Consider the following 27,354-nt stretch of genomic DNA (forward strand, 5'->3'; position numbering starts at 1 on the left):
AATTGCACATGCGCCCTCAGCAAGTCGTGTCGTTCTTATCTTGTTAGTTTAATTCGCCATCACGCTTTTGGTATAAAATGCAAGGCTATATTCGCGTACCGAAGTCATCAGAATTTTGTCTTGTAATGAAATATCCGGAAATTGGCGCATCTTTTGTTCAAATATGAGTAATCAGATTGATAGTAATAAGTTTTCTACTCAAGCTGTCTAGCGATACAAAACTATACGAATTCACACCCGAGAAACCTTTGGATACTCAAGTACGCAAATTTGCATTCCGTCTCTCCACAGAACTATACGTGGGGACTCAAGGAGGCTAACTCAAGGAGGCTAACTTGACTTCAAAAGAAACCACGTTCATGCCAAAAATCATGTCAAGGTGTAAGCGCATTGGAGGGTTCTTTGACTGACTAAGATTCCTAAGTGTTTGTGGATAGAAAAACTGTTTTGACTCAAAATGCCTACACATGTTAAGATAAATCACTGTTCTCTTCAAATTACTGAAATTAAGGGGGGTATCGTGAGGGGAGTTTACAACGAGACGATTGCGCTATTTTGTTATCTTGCGGGGGAATTAGATGCAGTCGCTAGTCGCTCCATAGGATCAACAAATTTAATCTTGGTAATTAAAGTTTCAATTAATATAAACTGACCATCAGAGGTAGTGTATTCCGAAATGCGGATAGACTTTGCCGAGAATTCCGAATGACCAAATAACTTTTGTGCAGCAGAAGGACACAGAAAAGTAAATAAAAAATTCTTAAAATATATACCTAAAGTTACGTGTCGGAACTAATCGAATGGTATCGATGTAGGAACAAGGAAGAATTCTTCCTATAGTTTCGGTAGCCACATGCGTCGTTTCATCTCAGAATATCAAATCTCATTGGTTTACAGTACCCGAACAACATTAAAGCGGTGCGGACCGGTTCAACGGTAAAACTAGCCAATCAAGGATTCAACTGTCAGGTCGCTTGCACGCATGTCAGCCGATTTCAAAGGCCCCTTTTGAGTCTCAACTCTTTTGAAAATGTAGGCGTCCTACAACGGGTCATACCGCAGATACACGTTGTCAGCATTTGTTTTAATTTTGACGGAACGGCTTTCTTGTCTTTATACTTGTGTCAGGCAGTCTCTCAGCTGGACATGCAGGGAAAAGCAAGGTACATCTATTGAATACGACACACAGTTTTATCAACAGGGTGACACCATTTCGAAACCGAGTGAAAGAAGCAAGTTCAGGTCAATCTGGTGGTGACGTAAGGTCGCTATATTTAGATCCGTGTTTTCCCATTCTGAACGCCCTAATGACTGCTTTACGGCCCACGTACCAGAACGTCAGGACCCCCATGATTGCATTTCATCACATTCCAGGCAGCTAGCATATCGTCTTTTTACACCGGGCAATTCAATTTCAAGTCTTCGGCACCTTGAACTCGACGTCGGCCATGAAACTTCTGCTGTACCTCACCTTGTTGCGGGCCACCTTTCTATGTGGTAGGTCATCTGTTATGCGTTGTTTTAGATTGACAGATCCAACTGATATTCGGAAAGGGGAAGTGAGTGGAGTTGAGTGGAGCAGAAAAAACCCAGTATGCATAAATGTTGTGACAGCGTAATTTGATATTTCAATGTTCAAAAGTACTTGTGCTATCGAAACTTTTTCCCTAGGGGAAATCTTTAATAGCTTGGAGACCAGCTCCTGGACCGGACCCCCCCCCCCCCCCCGGTGTGCAATTTAATATCACACCTAGCTTGTAAAACATTAATTTTCCAAAACACGAAATGTCTTTCACACTCCTGTTGAACAGCTCGCCCCCTCATTGGGTCAGGCAATTGTGGTTTCAATACATAAATGTTTGCCGCGTTATTCAGATGAGACGACCGTTTTTCAGCTCAACAAAGCTTGTTTTTCTTAGATTTTGGAAAGTTGAAAGGAACGTAACTAAAATGAACTGACAGTACACCGCCATTTTAGATCGTGCGAGTGTTTGCTATACTCGAGTATTTAAGGAAGTAACTGTGTTTACCCGTAAAACTACTTCCTGATATTGAATCACGAGATTTTTTTTTCAAAGTTATTTCTGAATCAGCTAATCAGCGTGTCAGGCTTCAAGTTTCGACAAACATATGCAATACACGAGTTTCATAGGATCTCACATTAAGGCTGACACAAAAGGAACAGCGCACAAACTAGTACTAATGTCCATGTTGCTGTATGCTCTCGCTCAAGACCTATCATGGGTTGCACTCCTCTGCATATATTACGCATATTGTTTAGCGTCACGCACTGATAAGTGTCTGCAAGAAGACCAGTGTTCTCAGACGTTGATACTGAGTTAGAACGGATCCATTTTATTTCCAATTACTTACTGTAAAATTTGGTCATGAATCATATTTTTGTTGAAAAGGAACACAGTTTTAAGGTAAAATACACCCCGGACATACATTCTGACTCGCAAATTTTTCAAATACTTTTCTGGTGTACCACTTATGGGAGGGGTGGTCATTTAAAGCTCTTGAAGTAAGAAAACTCTTGTCATCTTAGTGTTTGAAAATCGAAAACGTATTTGTCACCACAGAGTTAACACAGAAATGGCGGCCATTTTGATTTGAAACATCGGTAAATTTCAGGTCATTTGTTTCATTAGCTCCAAACTCCGTATGGTGATCCCATCCCCTAATTTTTATGCTTGATTAATTGATTGATTGATTGATTGATTGATTGATTGATTGATTGATTGATTGATTGATTAATTGATTGGGAGAGAGAGAGAGAGAGAGAGAGAGAGAGAGAGAGGAGAGAGAGAGAATGGTTGAAATTTTCATTAAAGTAAGTTGCGCAAAAGTTCAAATCCTTCATAATTCACTTTTGACACGCATACTACCTTAAATTTTTTATCTTTGGAAAGGCTATTCCCTGTACATGTATTGTACTTTCCATTACTTTCGTTGTCAACTGAATGGTAAGTTTTTACTCTGATACATTCGGTATATCCGTATTTCCAAAATCAATGATCACGACTGTTCGCATATTTTGCACTATTTTAGTCATGTTGAAGTTCGCCGAGTTTTAGCTTCTAGAATATTAATGCAGGAATGAATCGAGAAATTTGCTACATATTGATACAGGAGTTTTGGGACAGTCTTTGCATCATGAATAAACTAAAATAATAGATCACGTTGTTTAGCACTTACCGATGATTTCGTTATTTTTGCATTTTTTCGATGATTGTCACTTTTCCAGGCGACCTCATGACCTATTGTCCTGGAGATGGACGAGCAGTTTCTATTAAAGAGGTAAGTTATTGACTGCGTTAGCTGAAAGCAAATACACCGCTAAAAGTTACACTCTATAAAAGGACAATGGGTGAAATCAGATGTCTTTTAAAGACGATTACGTTTGTAGGGACGAACCTGAACTTTTGACGGTTTCACGCATGCGCAGTCACCTCCATTGCATGGAGCGCATTCGGAGAGAGTGGATTATCGAACATGGCTACTCCACGCCGTCGGCTTTTGCCGTTTATTATCCAGTCATGCCCCTCAACTGAAGAAACGACGATGAACCTAAGTTTCTAAAGTTACATCCACTTGACGACTACATGTTTCATTTTTATGAATTTTACAGAGTCTGTACATCAACGAAACCGTCTGTAAATTGTCACCATTTATCAAACCAGATGCAAACGTAACTTTGTTTGGCGGCAATGAGGTAGGTCAAGTGGCTTGAATATCATTATGAAAGACATTACATGACACAACGCCGAGTCGAGACTGTCCACAGAGTTTTAAGGTAGTATGCGCCTCGGAAGTGAACAGCTTAAACTTCTGTCCAAACGTTCCCATCCTCTTACTAAAGATCTTACCAAAACAAAAATCAAAATCAGGGTACGTTCAAAACGTTAGGTACTGGGGAAACAAACGATATTTGAAATTCAAAATAACCGTCATCTCCGGGCCTGTGTTAACTCTATCTGTTAGATAAAAAAGACGGTGAAAATTTTACTTACTCTAACACATTTAAAATGAATCTCAAAAAGCGGTAGATCAGAATTGAATTGTATAATTTGAGAGTCCGAATATATGTCCCCGAGGCGCATTCTACCTTAAATCGACAAAACTTCATGATGACGTAGAGGTATGTCAATCTCTTGAACCCTGACCCTCCGTTGGCATATGTTCTCACGCAGAGATTTGCTTCAAAAAAGATTAGTCATCCCCCAAAGAGAACGTGTACATCGTGAATATAAAATCAGAACGTAAATATAAAATCCAAATGACATTGTATTTCTTTAAAAGAGGAAGTACCGATGTCAGAGAAGACGGGAATAGTAAATGACAAACTTAGTTTCTTGTTTGTGGTAGGCATAGTCTTATATATATAACTATTTCTAAAATCGTATTCTCGAAAAAAAAACTTTACGAATTCAATCTATTTTAGAATGACCGCTTCGTGCTCCAATATATCGACAATAGTTGGGCAATTGTCGTCAACAAGCTATTGGATTACAAAAATGTTGGTAGTTCCTATTCACTTCAGCTCACAACGGTAAGTTATCGACCTTTATACTCGTGTGTCATACAAATATTACTCTTTGTCGTGTCGCTCACATGGGCTGAAATACAGAATTATTGCGTGTCGACAGTTGTTCACGTGATTTTGCGCTCGTATTGACATTCTTTGATCATAATTTGAATACCTGGTTGGGGATGAACTCTGTGCGATTTGATAATTGGACTAATGTAGACATACAACATTTTCTTGTTTCTTTTTTACTGGTGCGAAATTATGTATCAGATGACGTGTCACTACATAGACATTTTACTTTTTTCGATCGACACTGCAAAGACTCAGACTACTAATGTTCTCTCCATCGAGCGCTCATACATATTCATTAACCAAAAACCACACATTTGCATAAGATTTACCAAAGACATTCAGCTTCATCGTCTTGTCGTCCTTTCCGCACAGGATGCCGAGGTGTACATTCAAGACGTGCATATTGACGTTCAGGATGTCGATGGCTGGCCACCAGAGTTCAACCACAGCTGCTCAGATACAGTCAAGAACAAAACGGCTTCTGTAAGTCACTGTAAGATATCGAGGCAGAGTGGGAAAGTTTTACTTACTTTTAAAAGTCTTACATTTCTCCTCTGGTCAGCCTGAAGCGTGTGGATTGATTTCAATCCCTTAGATAAAATTTCAAGATTATTCTCCGTGTTAAGTTTGCGGATATAAAAGGTAAACCTACATTTCCAAGGCCGCCTTGACTCGCATCTATCACAAAAATTTAGGTATTTTGCGTCTTTTATTCAAATATTTACGGTCAAGCTTGATTTTGTTATCGATTTTGGAAGCGTTCGAATGCTGTAGAAATGCAGTGTGAGTCTACGTAGGTTTATTGCTTCGACACAGTGAATCCGAAAATGAATTCACATTGAAAATAGCTTATGCAAGTTTATTTCGAAAATAGTGGAATCTGTTGTTCCCAGTCAGCCATGGTAGCTTCCTGAAGACACTCTATTTTTCAAATATCTACGGCCAAGCTTGATTTTGTACTTGCTTGTGGAAGGATTCGAATGCTGTAGAAATGCAGTGTCAGGGTAGATCTGTGTATCGCTTCGACAAAAATTATCCGAAAGTGAATTCACATTGAAAAGCTTATGCACATATATTCGAAAATAACAGAATCTGCTGTTGCCTTTCAGCCACAGTGGCTTATTGAAAACTCTCTATATATTGTAATTTGTTGACAGCCCTGGTCTTTTGACATCAAAGGATACGTCGACATACCATTCTATGGCGGCGAGCACACACTTTCAGAAGTGGCCAGTGCAAATAGAGTTTCGTTCAATATCAACAATGACAGGTGTAAGTATTTATGACGGTCCTTTTCACTCTTGAATATTTTTCTGATCCTGTTCCTGGAAAAAACTTCCCGTTTAGAAAAAATAACCCCCTTTCTCCGGCTATTTAACAATAAACCAACCCAATATGACCACATCGTTGCAGACTATGGTACTTAACTGAACAAAGTGTTAGTCACGCCTTAAAGACAAACTTGAAAGATGATCTAGGAGCAAAAATGACGTATATGTGGTCGACAGTAAAGCAGTTACGATTTGTTTGCATTCTTCGGAAGTCCACAAGAGAGAAGTACCACATGGAACGAATGGTACCTACAAATACAATGTCTTTACGTCGTTACATTGACCAATGCGTGCGTTCTTCTTTTTTTCCGGACAGTCACCTCCCTCTCTCATCTATTCTCCTGACCCTTTGCTCAATTCTACGCTTGGTCACCTCTGAACGTATCACCAAGATCACATGTAGCGCGTCTCAATTTTGTCTTTTCCATCGGGCAGAATTCGCCAACTTCAAGTATGGCGTGTTTTATTTACAGGTGAAGTTCGCGCCTTCTTTTTCCGCACGTTCGCCAACAACTCCTTCATCGACATTGGAAGGCGATTGGAAGAATTCGATCCCGAGGCTGACTTGGTTTGTAAGCCGGGAAGTCAATCAGAAGAACCTCAACTTAAAATTTACTCGGTAAGTTAGTGAGGGCGCTGTTTCCCGGCCTCCGCCGTACCGGTGATGCACAATAGCTATATGACGCTCGAAATCTCCAGTGACGTAGTTGTATTTGTCCCCGGCGGTTGCAGTCCCCGGGTTGGTGGGTACCCATGCTTGTTACCCAAGTTTGAAAAGTACCCCCTTTCCTAGAATATTTCTGAGAAAAACACCCCCTATTTGTGGCAAATCTGGGAGAAATTAGCTGTAAAAAACATACCCTTATTTTCGAAATCTAGGAGGTTAGTATGTTGACTTCCAGGGTTGACCCTGGAGGTTGACTTTGTATACATGTACATACATCACAAATGTTTGTCCTCACCTGATTTTAGTCACATTCATACACAATCATCTTCCTTATCCGTTTGGATCTGGAGTTCTCTGCTGGCTCCTGTGTGACAATACACCTCCCATCATCTACTGTCCCTCGTGTTTCTAGGATTCTTTGCTTATTCTTCACATTGTCAGGACTACCCCTAATCTCGGAGGTTACTCTGAAAAAGTACCCCTTTTTCTCGATTTCACGGACCTAGAATCTCCGAGATGACTGAAGAAAAACACCCCCTTTTCCGTGAATTCGGTAACGCGCATGGGTACCCACCAACCCGGGGACTGCCACCACCGGGTATTTGTCACAACCATTGACGAAAAATGTTGTCAACAATTTGACGCGTTACTTAAAGATTTCACCTCTCAGATAATTCCATCAACTTTGACAACTGCGGTGTTGAGAAAGAAGAAGAAACTGAAAAACAGCCGATAAAAAAAGTCCCGCGCTCGATTATTTAGCTGTAAGTGACAAATGCTTCAGAGGTGATGGGGGGAGGGGGTCGGGTTGCCAGTTGTTAAAACAGGAAGAATTTCAAGAACGCATTCGGTATCTTTTTTTATTCATTCGTTTTTTACGTCTTCCATCTCCATCACAATGATTAGTGCAGATACTGAGTAAGAAATGAAATTAACTGTCGGTGCCAGCGATTTACAGAACTATACATACATGTATACATATAGCATCATGATGAACATGTGCGTCATCGAGGGAAAACCTTCCCCACACTTGTGGCGAGTTGTCGAACGTCGACATCTCAAAACTCTTATTGTAGCGAGAACACGGAGCGAATGCTCCTGACATCTTTTTAAACATTCGAACTGAATTATTGATTTCAGCACCCTAAAGAGGAAAGACCAAGTGACCCGGCCGTACCGGAGACATGGTTTGCATATAACCGTCCTGGCAAGAGGATGGCTTTACTTGAACTTGACTTCGGCCAAGTCACAACGGAACAAGTTCCTTCTTGGTCATGCCAGATAGACACCCATGTCTTCGGACGGACGAACTTCTCCATGAATCTTATACCGACAGGTACGCAATTGTAGTATGACAGAGATTGTTGATGATCAAACGCCTTCCGTTAAGGGCGCACGTTTGCCTTCTGGTCTACCATGGATGTACAAAAATAGACCCATATCCATGGGTCTACAGACAGCAGATCACCTTGGATATACCACAGGTACTGTGGATATACAAAGATTGCGTTCCTGTCGATTCTTAAAAGAAGTCACAAAATATCAATTTGATACAATAAATTCTACTGTATTTTCTTGCTGAGATTATGCTTGTCACGATCGTCCTTTGAATAAAGTACAAGGTATTTTAATAAAAGTGGTGTTACTGAAGCTAATTACTTTTTTATATCAATAATATATTCAGAATTATTTTCCTTGTCAAGGTTGCCCTCCCGGTATGTTTGGCGGAAACTGCGACAACATGTGTGTTTGTCAAAACGGCGCTACTTGTCATCCGTTCAACGGCGCATGCTACTGTGCCCCTGGTTTCAGGGGACCAGACTGTACCATAGGTAAGAACCATCGAGTACCACTGTCATTTCATCTGAGCTGAAATGGCTGAATGCGGAGGGAAGTCACGTGAATAAATAGACATATGCAACACAAAGACAAGGAAATATATATAGTCATGTGGTACACACTGGCTGCTCAAAGCTTTTAAATCGAGGCAGCACCACGTCAGGATGTAAAAGGTTTACAAGACAAGGTAGACGGACATTCTTCTAGAAAAAAACTGTCACATAAGAGTACAGCACAATTTCCTCACGAGAGGGCCGATGCCTGATGACGTCACAGTTTTACCTTAATGTAAAATCAATTCTCATCAAATGTTTGAGACATTGATCGACATTGACCGAATCGGTATTTTGTCACTACTAAAATAATAAAAATCACCGTCGAGGGAGCGTGCCCAAAGCAGGAGGAGCAAACACTGCCATACAGCAAAGAAAATTTAAACCCGACCTTCTGTCGGCAGCAGTTAACACTTCTCGATATTGACGTTGGCTACGCAGAGTTTACAGTCGATTCGAACGGACTTGCTGGTGAAATGTCTTCTATCATATTTTGATAGGCTTCCTGGCATCTGAGAAGCCGAAATCAGTTCACTGTTGTCTGATTTCAGCCTGATTTCCTGCCCCCATTTCTGACACCGGCTGCCGCAGCCAGCGGCAGAAATGACACAAGAAAACCAGGCTTATTGACTGTATGATATTTAAGATTAAAATGTTGCAAAACATCGAACCAAGTTACATCAGTAGGTAGGGGGTCTACTTTTTCATAGTCTATGATAGATATAGATGTAGAGATAGATTTTTGTTTCAGTACTACTGGCCTCCGGCCAAAAAGTACAAAACGAGAGCAGTACATACGATGCGGATCGCCAGTGATCAACAAATAGATATACAGTTCATGCATGTATGATAAAGCAAAATTTACAAATTGTACCTTGGGTTTTATAATAAATTATTGCGGAGTTGCAGAAAAAATGCAGTGGCCTGGTTTTATGAAAGCACCCTAAATTTATATAAAAAATTAAATTTTGTAGTATATATTTATTTTGATTACATATTTGGTCAAGTGAAGCTGTGATTTTACCTTTTGAATACCTTGACTTTTTGAACTTCATCTACTGAATTGTCAAATATTCTGTTTTGCCCACTAGAAACTACGACGACAGTTGTCTCTCTTTGGACAAACGTGAGCTGGGCAGTCGTGGCGTTTCTCACGCTGACAATCGTGTGCCTTGTTCTAGTCTCTGTTTTACGTCGCAAGAACTGTCGTCGTGAAGCCAGCATACCGGAGGAATTCAAAAGCTACAAGGCGAAGCCATTGCTCTCGCTGGGCCAACATTCAGGATCTGAAGATTCCGTCGACACTGACGGAGAGTATGGTGATGGAGACTATACCCTCACTTGAAAACGGAGAACAAACGCTAAAGTTAATCAGCATTCCTCCGAAAGCTGTCAGCGCTGACCATTTTGCTAGAATTTCTAAGGACGACCGAAATAAAAAAAGTAGGCTTCACACTTTCTCCAGAGAGGATCAGCCGACGTCAACTCTACGTCGTAGATGTCAAGATTTTTCAACTCAACTTATTCCGAACTCCTTCAATGGTATTGTGAGGAGTTCTCTGAACACTAGCCATTTTGCTAACTACCAGTGTTCTTTCAAGCATTTCGAGTTGACAATGAAGAAGTTACTATTCAAGATAAGCCATTGCTGTGTGTCCCATCAAAATATGTACATACGTAAACGTCATAACTATAGCGAATAGAATTTACCACTGGTGCAATTATGGCCTACTGTTTCAAAACCGAGCTTAACTAGTGCGTCTAGCGGTCGTCAACGTGCCTACATTCGATAAAGTATGTGGTCTTTCAAGAACTTCGTTTGGCAAAGGATGCATTTGTAGTCTTTAATTTCTCTGATGATATATTTTGATGTGTAAGAGCAATTTACAAACTTATCTTTGTTTGTAGAACCATTTCAATTTCTTTTCCAGTTGGACAACTAGCGCCCTCATAAATGACGCTGGACGTCTCTTTTGTTTAATACCGTGTTAATGAAAAAGATGCATGCCATATCACTTAGTAATATTATTCAGTGACATGCAAAACGAAAGCGTTTTATTTAATCGAAATTGTGTTTCACTTTCGATTTTATTTTATCGATGCTATGTAACACATGCATTCCTTACCGTATCCATTTAATTTAATATGTACGCGCAACTGGCATTTTAACATTATATCTTTGTGTTGTTTTCTGTGCGAAGATTGGAGTGTATAGATGACGTATTTCCTTAAATGTAAATGCAATGTTTGCAATCTTCACTACATTAACCGGTTTCTTGGTCTACCCCCGAAATTTTCCAGTACTTTTCTCGTGACGATAAACTGTACATGTCAGCAGCCTTGTTATTGTTGACATCACAAGACTGGATTTGACGAAGTATCCATCACTGAATGTTTCAATAACGCTAGAGGGAGTAGAAAATATAGAAATGAAATGATGGTTGGTTCACAAAATACCAAAAAAATTATCAAAAGTTAAAGTTACTCGGGCATTTGTTTGGACTGCAAAATTTTCGTGTCTGATTTTTTAGACTCAATTGCTCACTGTCAGTACCCAGGCTTGGATCAATCGGGGACAAATACTCACAAAGTAACTCACTAAGTACCTTGCCATGTACACTTACTTGCCAATGAAATTACAGCTGCTTCGAATTAAATAACATAATACATACATGGTCTGCTGAAGTCACTTTGTAATGAGAATATAATGAGAGATATGGTCCTCAATGTTTTCCAAAAATCCGTTCTATGAATAAGATCACAGCCATATGATCTCATACTTTGAATAGTGTAAAGTACCACAGCCGTATTGGAACGACACTGAAACAACACTGGGTTAGCTTGATGTGTTTTGAGTTCCTTTATGTACATGTAATTACATTAAGATGTATAACAAACAGACATCTAAGGATGAGCAATTGCTTTTATCATCGGGAGTGTTGGGCCATTGGGGTCCATTGTCTGGCTTTCTCTTCCTCGTGTAATAATAAACAAAAACACAGGCAAACATGAACAAATAGACAAACAAACAAACATCACAATATCATGAATAAATAACAAACATAAAAACAAATATATATATATATTTGTTTGTATGTTTGTTATTTATTCATGATATTGTAATGTTTGTTTGTTTGTTTGTCTGTATTTTTGTTTATCATTTATTATGTATACTTGTTTGTATGTTTGTATTTTTTCGTTTATTTATTTGTATGTTTGTTTGTTTTTCCTGCCTTCTCTGTGATTGTATCAAGCCGTTCAGTCAGTGTACACTGACTTTCACTTAACCCTCTGAGTGCTGTAATTTTTCCCACATTTAGCCAATTTTTATGAATTTTTCTGAATTTTCGTTTTAATTTTGGCAAAAATGGACATCCCATTTCATTGGTTACAGTTTGTTATCAAAATTTTGACAAAAATCTGAAAAAAATTGACTGGAGTATATTTTCTAAAGGTGACAAAAAGGGTTAGCAGGGGCAGTCGATGAAGCTGTTCGCGTAAAACATGCTCGCAAGTGGTTCGATGGCGAGGACAGTTATTTTATTCTATGAGTTGGCTGAGAAGGCGGCGCCATTTGACAGTGAACAGAATGCAAAGTTTCGGTTGCGGAGAGGGGAGAAGGAGCAACTGTGGTTGGAATGGGAAGCGTTTTAAACCATGGCGGGAGGGCAGTTGTGGACAGCTTTTTACTTTTCCTTTACAAATTTTATTTTGCCCAAAAGTTTCACAGGTGTCATAGCTAAACTTAAAACACTGAAAACACTTTTGGTTACAATTTCTTGAAATAAGGTGGTGATGAATTGGCTACTTTGAGATGTGACAAAGCTATACCCGCGCTGCTCGAGTCAACTTATATGTTACGTGTAAACAAATGCTGGAATATAATTTTCCTTCCGATGAATACCTTGGGACAAAAACCTATGTTTACTCACGGTCACTCTACAAAACGTGTGGAGTGACCCTGCTTTGCCTGAAATCCAACAGGTGGTTGAACAGAAAAACGCCACGCATAAGCAATGATGGAGAAAAAACATTCTTGAAAAAAAATGTGATTCTTTATGTGTAAGTGCAGATCGAAATTAGTCTTCGTCAAGAAAGAGGTAGAAACTTGCTTGTTCTGATTCAATAGCGTGTATTTGCACAAAATGTCTCGTTGTTTTGTCTGGGATGCTATCAACTTGAAGCACAGCTGTATCGATCTGCGATCGCCTTATTTGTGTTTACCGAGAGTTAGATCGATCGGCTGTTTTGTTCCGTCGTTGACGTCATCACTGGCATCAAAGATACCAACTCAACGAAATATATAGTACTTGAGGTGTTATAGCGGACACGACTTTCGCCAGTGGCTCGCCATTTCACCATGGGGAGCGGAGAACGGTCCCGTCGCCAGCGCTACATGCAGAACAGGCAGAAGAAAGAGAAGAAGGACAGACCGAGCCAGGTTCATATCGGTAATAACTGTAAAGGAGGGCCTATCGCATTTATAAGGCGATATCCTGGAGCTTTGATCCCCGTAGCCGCGGTCTTCCTTGTGACCGGCATACTCCTCTGGACCCAGTACTTCGGAGGTATGCGTTGGTTCGGGGTGGCTATGACCATTATCGGCGCAGGCATACTGATCAGTGCCGTGGCCGGGAACATCATAGTCCGCCAGAGGATTATGAACAGCCAAGCCCAAGCATCAGCGGTTCCGGCACAAACTTCAGTGGCGATGACGGTGAACCAACCGCCGCATCATGTGACGGTTCAAACGACGGCCGGGACCAGCGTTTCTGCGGTCGGTCCGATCATCACCATCCACCATTGCCAGAGTTCAACGGCACAAACGGGACCACAGTATCCGGTGTATCCGACGGTCGTCCATCAGTCGGCGAACATGAACTCTGTACAGCAAACGCCAAGGCAAGTAAACTTATATCGCTTTCTAATAAACTTCAGTATGTATTTGTAGTAATTATGTCCTTACAGAAGGCCTGTAGTTACAAATCGATACATCATTTTAGCCCGCTGCATGCATATTCTTTATCTAAGCGAGCTCATTGCTTGCGTTTCAATACAACGCGACATTGGCATCATCGTTTCCGTATAAGCATCGCAAATTTTGTAGTCGTTGCGAACGAATTTGTTAGCTTTACTAAATTCTCGCTATTTACAAGCAAGAGTATATACCACGTCATGATGTGCAAATGTACATTTGGTTTTTTGCCTTTCTACCACAGAGCGTTCCCAAACCCACCGCCACCTTCTATCAACATCGAACCACCCAGGGCGTCAGCGTCCCCATCCGAAAGCAACGACGCGAATACCAACGACGGGGACAAACAGGCAGGAGCCGCTCCATCGGTCGGCTGTGAACGACACGCAAATGTCGGACCACCGCCAAGTTACGAAAGCGTGATGTATTATGTCTAGATGACCGTATCGACGATGTAGGACAGACAGCTTGTACAAGTACGATATAGCTTTATGTATCGGATTCTGTCGACCGGAAATTAATATTTTTAAAACAAATATTTCACATCAAAAACATTATATCCATAGGCATTAAATACATGCGCACCGTTTGTTTACATTGCAATCATGTCGTTTGAATATATCGCTTAACAGCTGTGCTGCTTTCTGGTGATAAACTTTCAATGCTCAGATATCTGAGAAATTTGTCATTTTGGAAAGTTATACAAAATAAGCTTACTCTCTGAACTTGGTTTTACCACGTGCGAAATGTTAAAATATCTTAGTTATAAGTTTGGACAAGTCAAATATGAATTGAATGTTGGAAAATACTGGAATTACACTATTCTCATCTTCAAAGGGTGCATATTTTTTGGATGTAAAATTAACAATAATTTCCTTCACATTTGCATTCCCTGTTTAAAGTGCACTAATATTTGGCATGTCCAAAAACTGAACTGAAAAACAAAAGAAATCCAATTTACTTCAACATTTGAGAAGGCTAAATCCTCTCTTTGTTTTTTTCACAGTAGTTGGTAGCAGAGGCCAAACTTTCAAAAGTTTCAGGACATTTTAGGACAGACTATTTATCGAAAATTATCTCATCAATTTGTGTGGTATTGCTCCATGCATATTTTTTGTCAAATGAAAAACGTGTACCAGCTTGAAAAATCACATCGCTTACTTTGCACTCTACACTTCCGTTCGATGTGTACTTCGTATTTCCTTTGTTAGTTGTAAAGAAAAATGGATTTATATCAAAGTATGACCGCTCATCTGTCATGTTAAGGTGAAGTTTGTGATGAATAAATAATTATTATTATGGCGTGCTCCTGTGTGTATGTGATAGAAAGATGCGAGCGCGCGCGGTCTTTTCCCAGTCTATTGAGAGAGAGAGAGAGAGAGAGAGAGAGAGAGAGAGAGAGAGAGAGAGAGAGAGAGAGAGGTCTTTCTGAGTCTATTTGAGAAGAGAGAGAGAGAGAGAGGAGAGAGAGAGAGGAGAGGAGAGAGAGTCTTTTCTGAGTCTATTGAGGAGAGAGAGAGAGAGAGAGAGAGAGAGAGAGAGAGAGAGAGAGACTTTTCTGAGTCTATTTTTTGAATGCTGGGCATCTCTACCGAAACTTTGCCTTTGCCTGAAAATTCGGTATGAAGGTGCGCCCAAATTAAAATGAACATAAAGGTCTATCATGGTTCACCTATAAAAATCCGTCTACGAATTTCTAAAAGTTGTATAAAATTGGCAAATAAATCTGAAACAGCACTAGTCTTCCGATGACTCAGAGCAAGTAAGTATGGAGGCCTCACTATTGTTGAGATACCTCACCAACCGATATCCCTCCCTGGTCAATATCAAAATTCGAATGACATGGCGTGAAACAGCGATCATATCACACACATATTGCTGTCATTACAACTAGAAAAGTTGTTTCTCTTTCTCTCGGTGTTAACGTTGTTTTTCAAATGAGACACTTTGCTATAAATGTTTATATTTACAGAGACTGTTATCTTACCGATAAAAGAAATAAATGTGTTTCTCTTATGAATATTGCTGTTATTTGCGATCTCCCGGACTGAGTATGTTTAAGTATGATTGGAAGTATCACAGTAAGGAAATAATGGGAACCTCTGATCAACATTCAACGATGACGTCTTACATTTGAAACTTGTCTGACGAAGAAAGTCTTAGAAAGAACCATTTTGGCGGGCTTTGATGGGATCCCTTCAACTCAGCTTTTCTAGTTGGAAATGAACAGTCGTGATGTAAACCAGCCTACACCCTCTAGATGAATGATGCATAGTATGCTGGCCATTCAAATTAAGATCTACTAGCTTTTGTTAGTACACAAGCAGCTAACAAAATCGGAATTTTTTTCAGTGTCGCATTATACCTTCGTCTACAGGCACAAATAGGTATGTGTGCCCATCTGCAGTCATTGTCTTTTTTGAGTTTTAAGGTTTTGTTTTCTGTGCCGTTGAGTTACCTTAGCAACGACACCTCAGATGGCCCATTGGCTTGCAAAACGTCCATTATCACTGCACAGTGACGCGTTCAGTGTGTCATGCAATACCAGACTATGGCGGACGGCTCAAGAGTTACTCAGAATGTATTTATCATGGAGGTTGTACAATGTAGATGTCGCTACTACCTCCCTGTATTGATTAAGACATCGATGAGCAAATGTGTACTTGAGAGCATGTTTCGGGTTCAAAACCAGCCGAAAAGCTAACACTTGCATTTTGTCTATAGCCTCTGTATAAGACCAATCACACTGTAGAATCATCAAACGTCGTGACAGCTAGGGCCGAATAAAAAAATATTACATATGTTTCTGGTAACCCGACTTACGCTCTTGAACTCCTCCAACCCTGAACTTTTTTCACATTTTTTTAAAAACCACCTATGTTTTTTGCCAAATTTCGCTGTTCCTTTGATGGTTGACACAAAACTGAAAACTAAAAATGTTCCCAACCGATCGACCTACACTATTCCCCCGGCCGAAGGCATGTTAAAGGAACAAAGAAACGATGACTGTATTTCGTGAACCACCTTGGAATATAAAATTTTCAAAAAAATATAAAAAGGAAAATGAAAAGAGCATAACTACAAACAGTTCCGAGTTTCAGATAAAATGCTCTCAGCAAACACATAATCGGTAAATGATATGTATATGGTGTCCAATCCATGCCAAAATTACTACTTTGATTTTACAACTTGACATGCAACTCCGTTTTCTATTTCACTACTCAACATGCTATTCCACTACTCCGTATCCTATTCCACAACTGTGTATGCTATTCCATTTTCTATTTCACAATTCAACATGCTCTTTCGAATTTCATTTCACAACACAACATGCCATTGCAAATCCTATTTCACTACTCAACATGCTATTCCACTACTCCGTATCCTATTCCACAACTGTGTATGCTATTCCATTTTCTATTTCACAATTCAACATGCTCTTTCGAATTTCATTTCACAACACAACATGCCATTGCAAATCCTATTTCACTACTCAACATGCTCTTTCGAATTTCATTTCACAACACAACATGCCATTGCAAATCCTATTTCACAATTCAACATGCTCTTTCAAATTTCATTTCACAACACAACATGCCATTGCAAATCCTATTTCACTACTCAACATGCTATTCCACTACTCCGTATCCTATTCCACAACTGTGTATGCTATTCCATTTTCTATTTCACAATTCAACATGCTCTTTCGAATTTCATTTCACAACACAACATGCCATTGCAAATCCTATTTCACAACTCAACATGCTCTTTCGAATTTCATTTGACAACACATCATGCCGTTCCAAATCCTATTTCACAATCCCATTCTAAACCTAGCTCTGCGGAGCAGGGCATTGTTACTGGCTATCGAACAAGATTCAAAATGGCGGACGCGAAATGGTCGCCTCGCACAGAGAGAGAAATGCGAACTTTGCACAAGTCTAAAAACGCAGCTTAACAAATTGTGTATGTAAACAAGATGAGCGTGCTCGAAAACTAGGATCGATCACGATTTTAAATTAAAAATTGGCTGTTTTTGGAAAAGAAACTGCGCGCTGCAATCAGCAGTTTTGTCTATGGTGCACCGTGCGCGTGCGTGGGAGGCTTATCGTGAAAAACCGAGATTTACTATATGGCATCTGATACGGATATGGTCCCATCGTAGAGATGAAAGTGGGCTTTGTGTAAGTTCAAAAGCACAGCTTAGCTCACCGTGCATCTAGACAAGTTGAGCGTGCTCAAAATAGGAGATCGATCACGATTTTGGGTGAAAAAAACCCAATGTTTTCGGTGGAGAAACTGCGCGTTGCAACCAGTGGTTGGTTTTGCCTATGCGGTCAGCAGGGCTGTGGTGGGAGGCCTTTAGCCGGCAAGGGGTGGACCATTGGGGAGTGGACAATTTTCGAAAAAAAAAATTCCCCACAAATTTCAATAAAAAAAATAAGCCAGAGAAACTTGAGAAAAACAGATGACGCACTTAGGTAAAAGGAAAAAAAATCCGTCAAAAGTTACTTTCTGAAACACATTTTTATTTTAGTCTGCATCAGATATACTATGATTCTTTGGCCAAGAGGGGAGGGGGGAGGGGAGATCTGAAGGGTATAATCGTGGCCAGTAAATGAAGTAACTTTTTTATTTTATAACTTTTTGTTCTGTTTATCATATTTTTTCTTTCACTGAAGTTTGGCATCGTAAAGTAATTCGAGATATAAGATAATATAAAAATCATATCTGTGATATCGATTGTTAACAACTGTATTGTGGGTCTTTACACTATGATTAATTAACAAGAATTCATCAATTTAGGCAGCTTGCATCGGTACATAAAATGGGAAATATTCACCAACCATATGACAAACAATCAGTTTCCCACCACAGCCCTGCTGACCGTCATAGGCAAAACCAACCACTGGTTGCAACGCGCAGTTTCTCCACCGAAAACAATCGGTTTTTTTCACCCAAAATCGTGATCGATCTCCTATTTTGAGCACGCTCAACTTGTCTAGATGCACGATGAGCTAAGCTGTGCTTTTGAACTTACACAAAGCCCACTTTCATCTCTCTATGTGATGGGACCATATCCGTATCAGACGCCATATAGTAAGGGGAGAACCATTTGATTTCTATGGGGGATATGGAGGATTTTGAGAAAAAAAAAATTGTCACCAGGTGAGAGAGAAGAAAAAAAATTGATCCTGTCATGGCCTGAGAAAAAAAAATTGTCATAACAGACAGAAGAGAAAAAAAAATTGTCACAATGCACCAGAAATAAGCAAACTTTGGAAACCTTATTCTCATGTATTCTTTGCCGGGGCGCCGCCATAGGCGGCGCAAATGTTTTACCACAAGCAGTTCTTATGTTTCCTTTTCCCAGCACTTATGATATAAGCATGCACTACATAGGTCTACTTTACACCTCAGTACACTCAATGTTTTCCTTCCCTTTTCTAACCCAAGAAATCATATTTCAGGATTTCTGTTGCAATATCTCAATGGCATAGGCACTATAAGGGGACTATTTGACTTCTGTAAATTGTGAAAATTTAAAACACAAGACAGGAGTCAATAAACTAAGTGTTAAAACAAATATATTTTTTCTCAATATAAATTTGTCAGAAAGATGTACCTTGACAATAAAAATTGAGGAACAACAAATATAATGAAATACAATGTGTGAGCCTTGTTTTTTCTGACCACAAACACCGGATCGCAAACATACCATATTCAGGTTTTCATTAGAAGCTGGCAGCTGGAGAAATGACAAAAGGAGATCACAGATTTTCTGTTCCTGTATATTCATTTGTCTTCAGTCTCTGGCAAACAGAACTGTTTTTCACAATTGTATTGTCATTGCTTGGTTGTTGAATATTGTGACTCAAAAACTGATCATGCATAAAATGTAAAAAAATATTGCAGTGTTCAATGTCATTTTCAAACAGTTTTACTGAGTGCAAAATAAACGAGTGCAAAATAAACTGAAACTCCTCTCAGATTGCACTATTAAACACATCAATTTCTCAAAATTTCCAATACGAGAGGGGAAACCCCCTCTCGTGCTCTGCCCCTTGGGGTATTCTAACAGTTTCACTTAGTAAAAAAATTAAAAAACACCTCTCAGATTGCACCAGACTGCACCATTGCACACATCAATATCTTAAAAATTTCCATGCAATTTGGGGAAAGCCCCTGTGACACTTTCCCCCGGGCCCCCTAAGCCTCTTTCATGTTCTCCCCGTGTACGGTACTTTCAAATTCTGCCCGGTCAGATATCCTAGTGAAAACCCTGTCATAATATCCATCCAAATTAAACAATATACTATATGATTAGATACTGCGTGATCTTTTATATCTTTATTTTATTGTGACTTTGAATTTCATTTTGATGTGTTCACCTTTTTTGAACCATCATGAGATAACTGATGATAGTCTAGCAGGGTACATCAGGATTTGAAAGGTCTTAAAAAAAAGACTTTACTGTTGCTGTATTTTGTAAATTTTACAATTTCGTGTATTGGTATTTAACTTTTCTAAGTGGGGGATCAGTCAAAATTTCAGAGTTAGAGAGGGAGGTTACTCAAATTCATCATGGTTGGCGAGGGGGGGTCACTCGAAATTTCGGAGTTTCAGGCCGTAAATAATGACAGCTCCCTTATATACAACGCATTACAAACTTGATGACCAATAAAAAAAAATTTGCACTGCTACTCCATTTGAAAAAAAAAATTGATGCAGGTCTGACAGTAGAAAAAAGAAATTGCTGTCACTCTGACAGGAAAAAAAAATTTGCTCCCATACCCACTTCCTCCATACCCCCCCCCCCCAGAAATCAAATTGTTCTCCCCTAAATCTCGGTCTTTCACGATCAGCCTCCCACGCACGGTGCATCATAGACAAAACTGCTGATTGCAGCGCGCAGTTTCTTTTCCAAAAACAGCCAATTTTTAATTTAAAATCGTGATCGATCCTAGTTTTCGAGCACGCTCATCTTGTTTAGATACACAATGTGCTAAGGGAGCGTTCAGTTTTTACGGCCTGGGGGGGCCGGCAAAATCTTGTCGCCGGTGTTCAAAAAAATATAGACCTCCCTGCATTTTTCGCGAAAAAATGATGACCCCCCCCCTTTGTCAGACAAAAAAATTTGATGACCCCCCCCCCCCCCGCGGAAAATAACCAAAACCCACATGTCAAATTTACCCGTACGGTTTGCATTTGAACTCCGGTACGCGGCGCACTTTATTCGAGTAGCAGAGATGCCAGTGCACAAACTTCTCAGCCACATCCATGCAAACGTCTGTTAATTAGGACGACTGTAAGGCAGTTTTTAACTTCATTTCCATAGACAACTTATGTCCATGGACATTGTATAAAGTAAACTTTATTGGAGTGGTTCGCCATAGGCAGCACTCCGGTTAAGAGGGTCATGGGCCATTACGTAATGTCAACTTTATTCTAGTGGGTAACCAAAGGTGGCTCGATGGTAAAAAGAGGGTCGATCATGGTCATTGCACGAAGTAAACTTTACTGAATAGGGCCGCTGAAGGCGTCCGGCCATAAAGATGGTCATGGGGTATTACAATAAGGTCAATTTATTGTAGTGGGCCGCCACAGGCGGTCCGCCGGTAAAGAGGGTTGATCATGGCCATTGCATGAAGTAAACCTAATTGGAGTGGGCCGCCAAAGAAGTCTGCCCGTTAAGAGGGTCATGGGTAATACATAAAGTATATTTATTGTAGTGGGCCGCCAAAGGCGGCCCACCGGTAAAGAGGGTTGATCATGGCCATGGCATAAAGTGAACTTTATTGTAGGTATTATGATTTTGAAAATGTGGTGACCCCCCCCCTTTCCTACCAGTGAAAAAGTGATGACCCCCCCCCCTTCGTGGATTCCAAAATTATGATGACCCACGCCTGGATTTTGCTGGGGCCCCCCCCCCGGCCATAAAAACTGAACGGTCCCTAAGCTGCGTTTTTAGACTTGTGCAAAGTTCGCATTTCTCTCTCTGTGCGAGGGGACCATTTCGCGTCCGCCATTTTGAATCTTGTTCGATAGCCAGTAACAATGCCCTGCTCCGCAGAGCTAGGTTTAGAATGGGATTGTGAAATAGGATTTGGAATGGCATGATGTGTTGTCAAATGAAATTCGAAAGAGCATGTTGAGTTGTGAAATAGGATTTGCAATGGCATGTTGTGTTGTGAAATGACATTCGAAAGAGCATGTTGTATTGTGAAATAGAAAATGGAATAGCATACACAGTTGTGGAATAGGATACGGAGTAGTGGAATAGCATGTTGAGTAGTGAAATAGGATTTGCAATGGCATGTTGTGTTGTGAAATGAAATTCGAAAGAGCATGTTGAATTGTGAAATAGAAAATGGAATAGCATACACAGTTGTGGAATAGGATACGGAGTAGTGGAATAGCATGTTGAGTAGTGAAATAGGATTTGCAATGGCATGTTGTGTTGTGAAATGAAATTCGAAAGAGCATGTTGAATTGTGAAATAGAAAATGGAATAGCATCACATGTTGTGGAATAGGATACGGAGTAGTGGAATAGCATGTTGAGTAGTGAAATAGAATTTGCAATGGCATGTATGTTGTCAAATGAAATTCGAAAGAGCATGTTGAGTTGTGAAATAGGATTTGCAATGGCATGTTGTGTTGTGAAATGAAATTCGAAAGAGCATGTTGAATTGTGAAATAGAAAATGGAATAGCATACACAGGTGTGGAATAGGATACGGAGTATGGAATAGCATGTTGAGTAGTGAAATAGGATTTGCAATGGCATGTTGTGTTGTGAAATGAAATTCGAAAGAGCATGTTGAATTGTGAAATAGAAAATGGAATAGCATACACAGTTGTGAATAGGATACGGAGTAGTGGAATAGCATGTTGAGTAGTGAAATAGGATTTGCAATGGCATGTTGTGTTGTGAAATGAAATTCGAAAGAGCATGTTGACTTGTGAAATAGAAAATGGAATGGCATACACAGGTGTGGAATAGGATACGGAGTAGTGGAATAGCATGTTGAGTAGTGAAATAGGATTTGCAATGGCATGTTGTGTTGTGAAATGAAATTCGAAAGAGCATGTTGAATTGTGAAATAGAAAATGGAATAGCATACACAGTTGTGGAATAGGATACGGAGTAGTGGAATAGCATGTTGACTAGTGAAATAGGATTTGCAATGGCATGTTGTGTTGTGAAATGAAATTCGAAAGAGCATGTTGAATTGTGAAATAGAAAATGGAATAGCTACACAGGTGTGGAATAGGATACGAGTATGAGAAGAGCATGTTGACTATGTGAAATAGATTTGGAATGGCATGTTGTGTTGTCAAATGAAATTCGAAAGAGCATGTTGAATTGTGAAATAGAAAATGGAATGGCATACACAGTTGTGGAATAGGATACGAGTAGTGAATAGCATGTTGATAGTGAAATAGAAATCGGAGTTGGCATGTCAAGTTGTAAAATCAAAGTAGTAATTTTGGCATGGATTGGACACCATACTAATGTACACACAGTAAGAACATTATCAGTCTTCGTTAAACCGCGGATGATATCTCTTGGACAAGACACCCGCCGTCCTTGTCTCGCCTGAATGTAATGGTAGATACCGTATCGTGCAGTGAACTTATAGAAAACTGCTTAAATGATCTATGCATTGGCTCTCCTCTTTTATTGTGACCTCACCGGTTTGTTTGTTCTCGCGCTGACGTCATGCATGTAATATATGCCTGGTGAAAACGAGATTACATCGAAATAGGTGAGCGCGGACGTCAGTGTTGGCAAGCTTCAGTGTGGGCAATCATCATGGGTAAAGGTGGAAGAAAAGTAACCTTGATCCGTCTAGGAAACGACTGCACGGGAGGTCCTATCGCCTACACCAGGCGGTACCCGGGAGTTTTGTTTGTCATTGGGATGATAATTTTTGTCCAGGGCGCGTTGCTGTGTGTTTTCGGGCGTTTCTTTCTGGTGGGTGTATGTCTTGTCTGCCTCGGTTTGCCGTTCATTATCGTTGGCATCGTCGGCAACGTTATTGTTCGTCGTCGCGAGGCGCAGAATCAACAAGCGGCGCCGACGGCGATCGTGACGACCGTCTATCCCGGGAACCAGGTTACGACTACTAGCCAGGTCGTTGCCTATCACGGAGGTTCAACGGCACCGCCTGTTCTGCACTACCCGACACATCCGACGAACATGTATCATCAGACGGCTGCCAACTACCCACGACAACAACAATACCCAAGGTGAGAGTGCCCTAGTCTAGCACACATGTTACTATATGGATTATGGTGTACGCAAGCACAGTTTACTACAACGTAACCTATAGCTTCATCTTGTATGACATGAAACATTTGTGTTGCGACAGTTTCAGAATCCCTTTAGTTGTGTCAAATGTGCGAAGCAACATGAAATTATGCCGAACATGGATATTATCTGGTTTTCTGAAAAGTAGGTCATTAGACAAAGGCTACACTGACGCGTCTTTATTCAGTACATGCAATTCTGACATCAAAATGGAACGACTGTCCTACACATAGAAGCCCCGCAATCTTTTCATGAAGCATGGTTTTCATCTAGCTCCAGAAATCGCTGCGACAGCGTTAGGGACCGTTCAGTTTTTACGGCCGGGGGGGGGGGGGCGCAAAATCTTGTCGCCGGTGTTCAAAAAAATATAGACCCCCCTGCATTTTTCGCGAAAAAATGATGACCCCCCCCTTTGTCAGACGAAAAATTTTGATGACCCCCCCCCCCCCCAGCTGAAAAATAACCAAAACCCATATGTCAAATTTACCCGCACGGTTTGGATTTGAACTCCGGTACGCGGCGCACTTTATTCGTGTAGCAGAGATGCCAGTGCACAAACTTCTCAGCCACATCCATGCAAACGTCTGTTAATTAGGACGACTGTAAGGCAATTTTGAACTTCATTTCCATAGACAACTTATGTCCATGGACATTGTGTAAAGTAAACTTTATTGGAGTGGTTCGCCAAAGGCAGCCCTCCGGTTAAGAGGGTCATGGGCCATTACGTAAAGTCAACTTTATTCTAGTGGGCAACCAAAGGTGGCCCGCTGGTAAAAAGAGGGTCGATCATGGCCATTGCACGAAGTAAACTTTACTGAACAGGGCCGCTGAAGGCGTCCGGCCGTTAAGATGGTCATGGGGTATTACAATAAAGTCAATTTATTGTAGTGGGCCGCCGCAGGCGGCCCGCCGGTAAAGAGGGTCGATCATGGCCATTGCATGAAGTAAACCTAATTGGAGTGGGCCGCCAAAGGCGTCTGCCCGTTAAGAGGGTCATGGGTAATACATAAAGTATATTTATTGTAGTGGGCCGCCGAAGGCGGCCCGCCGGTAAAGAGGGTCGATATAGCCATGGCATAAAAGTGAACTTTATTGTAGGTATTATGTTTTTGAAAATGTGGTGCCCCCCCCCCCTTTCCTACCAGTGAAAAAGTGATGACCCCCCCTTCTCGGATTCCAAAATTATGATGACCCCCCCCCCTGGATTTTGCCGGGGCCCCCCGGCCGTAAAAACTGAACTGTCCCTTACATTGACACGCTAAACATAACTATATTCGGGTCCACTTTTACTCACCACACTCGCGAATTCGCGGCATAAAGGAATAGAAATATGATGATAGGGAATTCAAAATGGAACCTTTTTACTAACTCATTCCCATTAAACCAGCATTTGCGTCCTGCCCTATTACCCCTATCAGTAAGACTAATTATCTGAAATTCTTGCTGGTTAAGAATGATTCTGTACAGTGATTTTTTGATCGAGTTTCTAAGTACATTATGTTCACTCTTTCAGTAGTGTCTCTGGATACCCTCAACCAGTACAACAAACTCAACAGCCGACTGCCACAGCACCTCCATCGCAAGATGTAAACCCCTCTGCCCAGTATGGATTTCAGCCTACAGCTTACACATACACGCATACAGCGGCGACGGATCCACCTGCCGGTCCCCCTCCCAGCTATGACAGTGTGACGTCATCGTAAGGACGTACGCTCGGCGGTTCAGACAGTAACAAGCCAACAAACCAACATCTTGTTCATCTGATGGAGCGAGGAGGGGGAAGGGGCTACGGAAAGTACCATTAAACTTTTGACGGGCAGGAGAGAATGATTACGTGTACATTTACTTGTTTCGAAATTTGAGAAATGTAATTAGAGACCTGGCACATGATACCACGGTTACGTGGGGTACAGAGTAACCGTGATCATACATACATGCTTTTCGGCAGAATTTCACACCCTTTTTCAGTTTGGTATGTTGTGCATATAAGTGCTGCACAAAATGTTTCCGCTATTTTTACGCTTCTCATTTACTCCCCGTTTCGCACAACCTCCTCTTTCGATCTATTGACAAACAGCACACACAGAGTCCAACGTGTAAACATTTTTGCAACCTCCCATTAGAATGGCGTCTAGCGATTGCTAATACTTTTACGCAGTAATCTAAGTTTGCTATGACGACATGTAATATGCATCATCGGATAGGTCATTTCGCATTATGACTTTCCTGTATAGTCTAATCACAGTCCACCACTGATGGAGGGACTGTGATCCAATCACAGTGAATTTTTACGGATACTTTCATACAAACCAAGTATATACTTATTTGGAGTTGCTTCGGATACTTTTCACAAATTATTAGATTGTTCAGGCTGACTATATATATATATATATATATATATATATATATATATATATATATATATATATTCATGTTAAAATATTAAAAAAGTTCGCTTCATTTAAAGTGTTGTCGCATATATGCTACACACATGCACGCACGCACACACGCGTTGTATATCCTTGAATTTGATTTATGTAACAAATACATGTATATATGTAATTTTAATCTGTTCTTAAAGAGTCTATTTATTGTGCATTTCTATTGTTAACAACTGATTTATTAGAAATTCATCTTTCAAAAAGTCGATACATCTCAAGCCATTGGTGTCAACCGAAAGTTTGTGGGTAAATAACTTCATTCCTGTACTTGTAAATTGACTTTGTCATTCTACTTTTTATTAACTTTTGTGTTATTTCTTTACTACATGTTTTATCGTTTTCATTGAGTTCGAAAGCTCCACAGGCACACTATATTATCAACACAAAAATGTCCAGTACTAGTCACCCAAAGTAGTGGCAAACATGGCTATCTTAGTCATTTTACGCCACTTAGTGATCAGTCGTAGAAAGGCAATAATTACTACGTGTATATGTTGGTATGTCCTTCTCTCGTTCAATTCTCAGCAAGAGGATTTGCCGAATGCAGATCGGGGCCGGTGTTTAGTCTCTCTTGTCTACAGATTTGTAAGCAATTATGCAAAAAATTCCTTCATCACTGATTTGATGTGGGATTTCTCTGGATCATACGATACAGCAAATCTTATTTCCATGTGCACGAAATTGTTTTTGGAATTTGTCGTTGAACCGAATGAATTTGTCTCGCACTACTATCGTTAATGAAATGATTGTTCTTATAAATAATGGTATTTTCCGTCATGATAACCGCCATCACCAATTATGACGTCACCATGTTATTATCGTCATAAATTTCGTCGTCTTAATTTCATCATCACAATCATCAAGTTCATCGATGTTTTTCTTCTTTTGTTCTTACGTTAATGATATTAAAACTGTGTAACTTAAAAGTAAATTGTCCTCACTGTCGCATTTACCTTGAATTTTACGTCGGTTATGTAAGTAAAATTATTATAAATTTTATCTGATGTGATAATAAAATTTGTTAGTTTGTTTAGTAAACACTGAGTGTTTTTTCGATCCAAACGATATTATCAGTGACAACATATTGCTCGGATGTTACCCATGAGCAGTTTTGTGTCTGTATGTCACC

General features: G+C 40.2%; 3 protein-coding genes across 7 annotated transcripts; all 3 read left to right on the forward strand.

Moving 5' to 3' along the window:
- Positions 1-965: 965 nt before the first annotated feature.
- Positions 966-11,164, forward strand: LOC139151112 (uncharacterized). Of its 2 annotated transcripts, none has more exons than XM_070723663.1 (10): positions 966-1,497; positions 3,248-3,300; positions 3,632-3,715; positions 4,445-4,552; positions 4,976-5,086; positions 5,761-5,875; positions 6,408-6,553; positions 7,742-7,937; positions 8,305-8,433; positions 9,585-11,164. In XM_070723663.1, the coding sequence occupies exons 1-10, from the start codon at positions 1,449-1,451 to the stop codon at positions 9,836-9,838; spliced, it is 1,245 nt and encodes a 414-aa protein (XP_070579764.1). In that variant the 5' UTR covers positions 966-1,448; the 3' UTR covers positions 9,839-11,164. The 2 variants fall into 2 exon arrangements, 1 of the variants encoding a protein (XP_070579764.1); XR_011556344.1 differs by having other exon boundaries at positions 1,024-1,497; positions 8,305-9,180.
- Positions 11,165-12,784: 1,620 nt separating this feature from the next.
- On the forward strand, positions 12,785-14,773 carry LOC139151113 (uncharacterized). 3 transcript variants are annotated; one of them, XM_070723665.1, is made up of 3 exons: positions 12,785-13,395; positions 13,713-13,944; positions 14,475-14,773. In XM_070723665.1, the coding sequence occupies exons 1-2, from the start codon at positions 12,854-12,856 to the stop codon at positions 13,903-13,905; spliced, it is 735 nt and encodes a 244-aa protein (XP_070579766.1). In that variant the 5' UTR covers positions 12,785-12,853; the 3' UTR covers positions 13,906-13,944; positions 14,475-14,773. The 3 variants fall into 3 exon arrangements, with proteins under 3 accessions (XP_070579766.1, XP_070579767.1, XP_070579765.1); XM_070723666.1 differs by having other exon boundaries at positions 14,478-14,773; XM_070723664.1 differs by having other exon boundaries at positions 13,713-14,773.
- An 8,453-nt stretch (positions 14,774-23,226) lies between these two features.
- Positions 23,227-27,263, forward strand: LOC139151114 (uncharacterized). 2 transcript variants are annotated; one of them, XM_070723669.1, is made up of 2 exons: positions 23,227-23,723; positions 25,301-27,263. In XM_070723669.1, the coding sequence occupies exons 1-2, from the start codon at positions 23,287-23,289 to the stop codon at positions 25,485-25,487; spliced, it is 624 nt and encodes a 207-aa protein (XP_070579770.1). In that variant the 5' UTR covers positions 23,227-23,286; the 3' UTR covers positions 25,488-27,263. The 2 variants fall into 2 exon arrangements, with proteins under 2 accessions (XP_070579770.1, XP_070579769.1); XM_070723668.1 differs by having other exon boundaries at positions 23,228-23,723; positions 25,298-27,263.
- The last annotated feature ends 91 nt before the right edge of the window (positions 27,264-27,354 follow it).

Source organism: Ptychodera flava, chromosome 15 (assembly GCF_041260155.1).
Source record: "Ptychodera flava strain L36383 chromosome 15, AS_Pfla_20210202, whole genome shotgun sequence".
Taxonomy (NCBI): Eukaryota; Metazoa; Hemichordata; class Enteropneusta; family Ptychoderidae; genus Ptychodera; species Ptychodera flava.